The sequence below is a fragment of the Propithecus coquereli genome, unplaced genomic scaffold (assembly GCF_000956105.1).
Source record: "Propithecus coquereli isolate 6110/MARCELLA unplaced genomic scaffold, Pcoq_1.0 Scaffold29, whole genome shotgun sequence".
NCBI classification, from domain to species: Eukaryota; Metazoa; Chordata; class Mammalia; order Primates; family Indriidae; genus Propithecus; species Propithecus coquereli.
The window spans coordinates 5,551,957-5,560,970 of record NW_012148507.1 but is presented as its reverse complement, the minus strand read 5'-3'; the positions used below and the strand labels follow the sequence as shown (position 1 = coordinate 5,560,970).

Here is a 9,014-nt window from a genome sequence, read left to right as displayed (position 1 = left end):
TGGCCTCCCAAAGTGCCGAGATTACAGGCATGAGCTGCTGTGTCCAGCCCAACTATTCTTCCTGATTTGCCTGAGATGAGTGGGATAAGTGACATCTTTTCATTAGTTTGAGAAGTAAAGAGAATATTACCAAAGCAATAATATAAGCCATGATAAAAACAAAAAAATGATAAAAATGAAAATGAAAAAAAATTTAAATTCTGTTTCAGAGTTAAAACTTTTAGAATACAGAAGATTTGTTAAAAAACAAAAAGACCATAGGGGAAAAAGTCTAAAAAAAAAAGGCTTGACGATTTTTGATTAACAAAGAATGCCGATTCATTTACATACAAATGAAGCAAAAAAATAGGTAAGGTCACAGAAATTGAATTAACTGCCACACGGTAGGTGGTTAAATAAGTTTTCTGTGGTAAAAATGGTTTATAACCTTAGTGAACTAACAGTTTACCATGCTAAACATTTTAACAAATGTAGATTCTTATAACAAACACCCATAGCATCAGAATTACAAATCAACAATTAAATTTGGGACTATTAAAACAAATCTTTCAATATCACAGGAAAGCTCTTGGCCATTCTTAGTAAACATTCTTGGACAGAAACAACTTTATGTTGACAAGATACAGCATAAATTTCCATTTAATGTACATTTTATGGCAAGTTGGATATAAATGTTCACTAAGTTTTTCCTCAACTCTAACAAGATGGGCTGTCTAGCTGAATACTTTGTCTTCTCAAAGCTTCCATTCAACGTCTTCCAATTCTTTACAAGGGTTCTCCTTCCACTGCTAATTAGGTTTTGTAGTCTTTGGCTTCAGATATATTTTCTAGTCAAGGCTGCATTTAGAAAGATGAGGCACTCTAAAAAGAGAAATGTTATCAGTAGGCTGTGATGTCTCTGGCAGGCCTATGATGCAGCCATTGACCAGAACTGTGACCTATGATTCTAGAATTTTATATGTCAGCCTGATGGGAACTGGGGAAGTAAGTTACCACATCAAGGTTAAGTGCTTTGAGATCAAGGATTCCCTTCGTTTTTGCGCATATCTTCCCCACATGGAAGGCAGGTGAGTAATAAATACCATTTACATATTGAAATGGGTTCTCCTGCTCGCACTGCACCTAGCAGCAAAACCAAAGAGAATGTAATAGCAAGTAAATAATATTGCAGATGATTGCCCAGATGCACACCTTGGGTTTTACATTTTTCTTGTTAATGTTGTCGTTATCTGAAATGTTTCTGCACATAGATTGATGCTTTCTCCTGGACTCCGTGGTCAAAACTTAGGGCGCAGAGCAGGAAGGTCTGAAAATCTCCCAAATAGGTGGAATCAAGGGTTGGTTATTTTAACCACATAAAACAACCTTCTATGAATCTTATCCTTATCTATCCCAAGTTGGTGAACAAATGGTTACTCATCAGGGGACACTATTAGTGCTGATATGTCAGTAACGTCAGTCTCCACTTAGGAGATCAAACTCTGAAATTACCCACTGCAGTATGATTTTGCTAGGAGGTACCATTGTACCGACCTCTCCTGGAGCTGCAAGGAAAACCCGTCTGACAAAAGGTCCCTCTACATAGTTTTCCTAGTAAGGTTTGGATTTCTTTTCTTGTAGGGGTTGCTTCGGTTGGATGGAATAAGTCTTTTAAGTGGGGCCATGTTGCCCTAAAGGAACAACCTCCTGCTTTTCAGCTTGGGACCTCAGAGAAAAAGTCATGGGACATTAACCCAAGATGATGAAGGCGCTCACCTGATGTTTCATGCCAAGGATGATTTATGTTTCCCCTAAAGTCTGCCTACTTTGCTAGCTGAGCCACTGTGTGGGTGTGAGGTGGTTATGAAGTCGTGGAAAGAACAAGTGGACTCTGGATCTGACACTGCTTTCCCTCTTCTCGTGTGCAAATGGTGTCTAGAGACACTTAGGATGTGTATTTGCAAGAGAGTGATATTTTCTGTCCTTGGGGGAGGCTTTGCATGTGTAGAGGGTTTTGTGTGTGTGTGTGTGTGTGTGTGTGTGTGTGTGTTTGTGTGTATGTGTGTGTGTTTAGGGACCCCTAGACATGGGTAAAGCAGCTGGCTGCCATCTATATAATATTATTTAAAGGTTGTCACTAAAGGTTCTCCCTCATCAAACGCATCTATATATTCCCCCTAACTGGCTTTGTCAATATTCATGGTGCCTACAATTCTGTCAGTTATTCATGCCTTTGGTTTAGTTATGGGCTGACAGAGACCTCTATCAACATGCAAACATTTGAGGGTAGTCAGTATGTTAAATAATTAGCCATGGCAACTTGGCTCTCAGTTTATGTGACTTGCTAAAAACAACCAGATCGTCCAAGAGTTGAAAATTAGAACAATAAGTTTTTTAGGGGTGGAAGTGGGTGGCCATTGAGGAGAAATCAGGACAGTTCCCGAATCTGGGAGGTCCCTGATTTTGCAGAGTGGTTCATCGAGTATCTAAAAAGGATAACCTGGACAAGCAAAAGGTTTTGACATCAAAAGGTTTTGAGGAGGGGAAGCAGGAAAAAAAGTACACTACATCTCCAAAAGGCAAACAGAATGCTAAAGACCAACTTTGCTTACGTCATGAATTTTCCAAAATCTGCTCCATTTCTTTCTTTAATTGTGAATAGGAATGTGTGTTTACATTTTGGGTGCAAGAGGGTGTGAACATGTCTATATTTAACTGAGTATTTTGTGTGTGTGTGTCTACTTTTTTTTTTCTTTTTTTTTAAAAGTTAACTGCATTTATAGGGAGGCTAGTCTCCAAACACAATGGAGTGGGAGTTGTTTCACTTCTAAGACTGCTGTGAGTCAGAAATTTACACTGTTATAATAGAGAACAGTTTTAAAAAATGTAATACTGTTTATTTAACTTCAAAAACATTTCAGCATTCTAAATACAAAAAATAACAGAACGTTGCAAATGTGTTTAAGTACAGAAGGTTCTTGAACTTTCATTGATGTAGTGGCTCTTCCGCTTTGCTGACAATGAAGAGTTCTACAGTTTGCTTTAAAACAAACAGTTTAAAAACTACCGTACTTAAAAAAAAAAAAAAAAGAATCCAAACACTTCTCACACCAGCTGACCCCCCTTTGTCCACAGCTAAGCATGGCAGCAGAATGCTATGTCACTTTATACGAAAACAAGACAACCTGAAGCTAAACGGATGCCCGCTGCAGTGCCAGCAGGTCCAACTCACAGTGCGCGCCCTGAGCTACGACCCCTCCAAAGGGCATCTTTCCCCACTGCCTCGATGCCAGGCAAGAAGCAGAAAGAGTTGGTCTCGGTTGTTTTGTTCTTTTTACAAACTATAGATATGTACAGTTGATAACTCAGGATTTCTAGCCAATAACCATATAGTTAACACCGCCTTACAAATTAAAAAAAAAATGCCAGAAACATCTTTAAATGCCTTGTCACACCAACAGCAAAGTGCACAGAGTGAGGAGAACACGAGAGTGCCTCTTCATTTTAAAAATGTTTGGAAACATGTACAACTTTGATACAGTTTCAGGGTGCTCCAGACACCCATGGCCACTCATGTAAACCACTGACGATTTCTAGAGCACTTTGCGACTACAATATGATCGTGATCAAATTTTGTAATTAAACCTAATGAGGGCAATAGACATTTCTCAAATAAGAGATGTGTCAATTACGGCGCTCCCCTACTCTAAGGTATTCACAAGGAGACAGATAAACAGTTTTTTATTCATCCTCCTCCTCCTCCTCCTCCTCTTCCTCCTCGTCTTCTTCATCTTCCTCTTCCACCTTTTTCCGGGCAACTTTAGCGGGACCCTTTGCGCCATCGAACTTTCCTTTAGACTTACAGTCAGCAACATCCTTCTTATACTTCTCCTTCAGCTTTGCAGCCTTAGTGATGTAAGGCTGCTTTTCACTGTCACTTGAGTTATTCCACATCTCACCCAGCTTTTTTGCCACGTCTCCGATAGAGATGCCAGGGTTTGTAGATTTGATCTTGGGGTGGAATTCCGAACAGAATAGGAAGAATCCAGACGGTGGCCTTTTGGGGGCATTAGGGTCCTTCTTCGTCTTTCCTCCCTTAGCTGGTCCATAATCCTTCATTTCCCGATCATAGCGGACTTTATCCGCCTTTGCCGTTTCATCCAATTTAGACTTCTCTTTCCCAGACATTGTCTTCCACTGAAAGGCAGGAATTGATAGTAGGAGAATGTACTTTGTTTTGTGTGGAACAGAAACTGTTTTAGATTAGAAAAAATGTGTTCTCTTTGATTTTAACTAATGCCATTTGCTTCTGTAACCGTGCTTGCTTTTAGTTGTTAGTCAAATATAGTTAATCAAAAAAACAGGGCAGGAGTAACTCCATGACAGGCTGAACTTCCTAGAGTAGGCCTAAGTCTCAGTCCCCCTCCCCAAACGCAGATCAGAACTGGCGCCGGCGCGAAAATTGAAAATCCTGAGGCTTGGGACCACCCAATCAGGGGTCAAAACAATCCTCCACTTTTAAGGGAACCAATGGACAAAGGGGGAAAGGGGATGGTGGGCTCAGCGTATCGTATGCCACCGGTGTGTCGTGCGCAACCAAAAGTATAAAAGCTTCACTTTTACCCCGGGGTGGGGTCCTGGTTCCTAGGGAGGCCACTGCGTTGGTGCTCTGGGACTTGGACCCTAGCTCGAGCTAGCAAATAAACTCCTTTGCCATTTGCATCCGTGGTGACTCTGCTTCTCTGTTCCTGGGGCCGAGGGGGACCAGTTCTTACACCACCTCTCAGAGCACTTCTTGGAAAATTCTGCAAAATTGACAGGGACCTCTGGGTTTTTCTTCTTATGTTCTTCTCTGCACGTCTGCACAAAGAAGGCATAAGCAGACATCTTGCCCTTTGGTTTCTTGGGGTCACCTTGAGCCATCTTGACTGTATTGTTCGCTAGTCTGGGCGGCGCAGGGCACGACCGGCGGCTCAGCGCTCCCCAGCCTAGCGCTAGCTGCCTCCACGAGAGCCGCCTCTCTACTTTTTTTTTTTTAATCGTCTCCTAGTTGGTACGCCTGGGTGCGTACATACGCACAAAACTTGAGAGGAGGTATGTGATCTGTGCACACCCACGTTCCCAGAAGAAAAGGGAATTTGCTATGCACTTATTATTTTGTGTCCTTGTACACGGGCTGCCCTTGGGGTTCATCATTAAAACATCCGACTGATGCTGCAAACCGTGTTTCAACATTAAGTGAATCATCTTAAATACATGAAATGAAAGAAAACAGAAAGCTGAGTTGCTGTATAATGGGGCAAGTTAGTGAAACAAGGTAAATAAAGGGGTAAGTTAGCAAAACAACCAGGTGAATTTAGCTAGATAAAAGGGTAACTACTACTTCAATAATGTGCTGAGCTACGAGGATAATAGAACAATTTACCTAAACAGAGCAGCACCGATTTGTCAAGGCATTGATTTTTTTTTTTTTTTTTAATTCTCTCCCTCGGAGGAAAGCGATTCCACTTTCGTCCTGCAGGTGGCAGCATTGCCGGCCGCAACCTGGGCGGCCATGGTTGGCTGCCTTTGTGTGATGAATCCGCCCAGGCAGAAATGCCTGTTTGCTTTACAGGAGTCTTGCAGCTTTTTAGAATTTCATTAAGAAGAGAAAGGCCACTCTTATTACTATTACAGTCATTTTACATATCCGACATGTCTCTAGAGCAGGCAAATACAGTAACAGTGTTAAAAGTGCCTGGGTGGCCATTCCAAAACAGATGTAAGAATTTGTTAAATTCGTGCCCACGGTGAAAATAAATCTACTGCTTTTAATTATATTTACAAAAGAATATTAGAGGCAAATCTTGGCGAGATTACAGTCTGGAAATAGTCACTGTGTTGGCTGTAACCACACACTTCGTTTTCAGTTGGACGTTATTCTTTTATATATTTTTCTTGATTCTGTTTATCTGTCGTGTAATGCCTTATTAAGCAATAACTCACTAATAATTGGCAAGTTTCTGCCACATCCCGAGTTCTGTAACATATAAATTCTTACACTATGAGCTCCTTGAGAGTAGCCACTGTGTTTTAATTATGGTGTAGTCCCAATACTGACATAATACATGTAAAATGATATTTAATATTTATTGAGTGTTTACTATTTGCTTGTCACGGTTCCAAATACTCTGGGTGTGTTACATTTAATTTTCATCACAAGGCTTTAAGGAATGTACTATTAATATCCCCATTTTATAGATGAAAAAATTAAGGCATAGGGAGATTAAGTAACATCTAGAAAACGTTCGGGATATGGTAATCTTGGTTTTTATATAATTTACTGTTTGGTTTCTGAATTTTTGTTTGTTTGTTTATATCCCTCAGAATGCCAAATGTTTGAGTTCCTGAAACATTGATGCAAAGCAACATTTCACAAATTTTTTAAAAACCATTTTTTGTCATTATGCAAATACTGCATGATCATACTTATATGAGGTATCTAGAGTAGTCAGATTCATAGAAACAGAAAGTAGGATGGTGGTTGCCAGCAGCTAGGGGACGGGGAAATGGGGAGTTGTGGTTTACTGGGTAAGGAGTTTCAGTTTTGCCAGATGAAAAGGTTCTAGAGATCCACTGCTTGTCAACATGAATATGCTTAACACTACCGAACTGTACACTTAAAAATGGTTAAGATGGTAAATTTTATGTTGTGTGTTTTTTGACCATAATTAAAAATTTAAAAAAGAAACTTATCAAAGAGAAACAAACAAATCATATGTTGTCATTATGTAATGAATTCAGTTTGTCATTAACTAAAATTTTATTTGAGGCTCTTTAGCACATTAAAATCAAATTTGTTGAACTAGCAAGTTTATTTTTAATGTTCCTAACGATGAATTCTAAAAAATTGTATGTCCATTTGAAATGCCAAAAGCTTCTGATAAAGAGAGTTATTGATGAATAAACAGTTTTGAAATGGAGGAGAAAAGTGTCAATATAGGCAAAATGTGGTAATTTATTAAAATTTGTTTGTAAAATTTTACCATAGTGGCCAGGCATGGTAGCTTATGCCTGTAATCCCAACACTTTGGAAGGCCAAGGCAGGAGGATCACTTGAAGCCAGGAGTTTGAAACCAGCCTGGGCAACATAGCAAGACTCTATCTGTATGAAAAATTAAAAAAAAATTATCTGGCGTGGTGGTGTGTGTCTATAGTCCTAGCTACTTGGGAGGCTGAGGTGGGAGAATCACTCAAGCCCACAAGACTTGGGTTTAAATAATTACTTTGATGTGTGCTCATGCAAATCACTCCATATCTCTGAGCCATAGTTTCCTCATTTTTAATGAGAATAATAATCGCTGTGTGTCTCTCAGAATTGTTGAATGGATTGAATGAGTTAATTAAAAGAGAACATTTAGGAATATTAATGACTATAAGTATAAAATTGTGATCAGTGTTATCAGCACTTTACATTTGTATGGCAGATTATATAGAAAGTCTATGCTTCATGTCAGGGTAGACTGTTTTAACTCGAGAAATCCTGGAAGACACATAGTAGTTCTTGTTTAGTTTTTGAATGTGTCGTGTAGAAGCACACACAGAAAATTTATGGGCAAGCCTTTTGGTGATGTTGTTGAAACCACAAAGGGATTTAAGTCTAGGTCCAATCACTCGTCGCACAAAGATCCAATTATTGAGACAACGAGTACTGTCAAGGAAAAAAGCAATTTTTTAATACGGAAGGCAGTCTAGTGAGGAAAAGAAGAGACGCTGCCTCAAATCTGCCTCCGACTAACAGAGATCACGGGCTTTTAAAGGAGGGGCCACGTGCCTTGGGGCAGGTCGTGGTGTAACTAACAAGGGGCTACAGGCGTTGGGGGCAGATTGTGGGGAATGGCGAGTCTTGGCATCAAGAAGTCTACCCAGGGGCCTTTAGAATCTCAACTCTTTTGTCTTGCAGAAAATCCACCATTTCTGGGAAACAACTCAAAAGGTCAAGTAGTTAGTTAAGGAAGAGGATTATAAAAAAACATACAGGGGTCACTGGAATTTGTTCATGGAGCCGGTTACAGTGGTGCTGACAATGATAGTTGAGATATCATTCCGGAAAGACAAAGCGTAGTTTTTACTTAGGGATGTTCTGTAGTTTGACCCTCGAATAAGTTGACCCACATGGATATCGGGTATCACCCCTTATTAAAGACCTGGACTTTTTGAAAAGTAGAGTTTCTTTCTTTTTTCTTTTCTTACGGTTTTGTTTCTCTCACCATGCACAGATCCAGAGCTACTACTGTTAACAATACGGGGCACACTTCCTTTCTGTTCTTTTTATGCATATTTTCCTGTAGCTGAGCTCATATTGTACATGTTATTTATTTATATTTAAGATTTTTTTTGGAGATGGGGTCTTGCTATGTCGCCCAGGCTGGAGTGCAGTGGCACAATCATGGTGCACTTCAGCCTCGAACACCTGGGCTCAAGCCATTCTCCCACCTCAGCCTCCCAAGTATGTGGGACTACAGGTGTGCGTCACCTTCCTGGGTTGTACATGTAATTTAGCGTGCTACTTTTTACACTAAAAACATATTATAGGCATCTTCCTATGTCTTTAACTATCCATAAAAGCCTATCAATGGCCTCAGAATATTATATTATTTGGATTTATACTAATTGATTTAACTGATTGCTTAATGTCGGACTTTTAATGTTATTCAAGTTTTAACATTTATGTGAAGATTTTGTTACCTCCACTGTGGAACTTCTGACCCAGATCCAATTTTATTTCTTTTTTAGGAGAACGACCTAGACTCTCTGTGTTTAAGAACCGTGGTCCCTATGAGAATTTTCCGTGCATACAGAATTGCCAAGGAAGTTGTGCAGGTCTCTGAGATTCACCAGGGTCTTCACAGATTCTCTGAAATATCTGTAACCATGTCAGTCCTCCAGGTTTCTTCTGTGAAGACGGGAACAGCATGTGGCATTACCATTTCCTCTGTTTAAAACCATCACCGGGCTGTCATTTCAGCAACATCTTAACAAATGAAAATTCTCCT

At 39.9% G+C, this 9,014-nt stretch overlaps 1 protein-coding gene across 1 annotated transcript; it reads right to left on the bottom strand.

Annotated features, from left to right (window-relative positions):
• Positions 1–3,676: 3,676 nt before the first annotated feature.
• Positions 3,677–4,917, bottom strand: LOC105813790 (high mobility group protein B3-like). Its single transcript, XM_012648584.1, has 3 exons — positions 4,760–4,917; position 4,713; positions 3,677–4,176 (listed from the first exon to the last, which is right to left on the bottom strand). Exons 1-3 carry the CDS (start codon positions 4,900–4,902, stop codon positions 3,721–3,723), a joined length of 600 nt encoding a protein of 199 aa, XP_012504038.1. The 5' UTR covers positions 4,903–4,917; the 3' UTR covers positions 3,677–3,720.
• Between the last annotated feature and the right edge of the window lie 4,097 nt (positions 4,918–9,014).

Coding starts and splice junctions, on each gene's coding strand:
- LOC105813790 (XM_012648584.1), bottom strand. CDS start 4,902: ATGGCTCAAGGTGACCCCAAGAAACCAAAGGGCAAGATGTCTGCTTAT.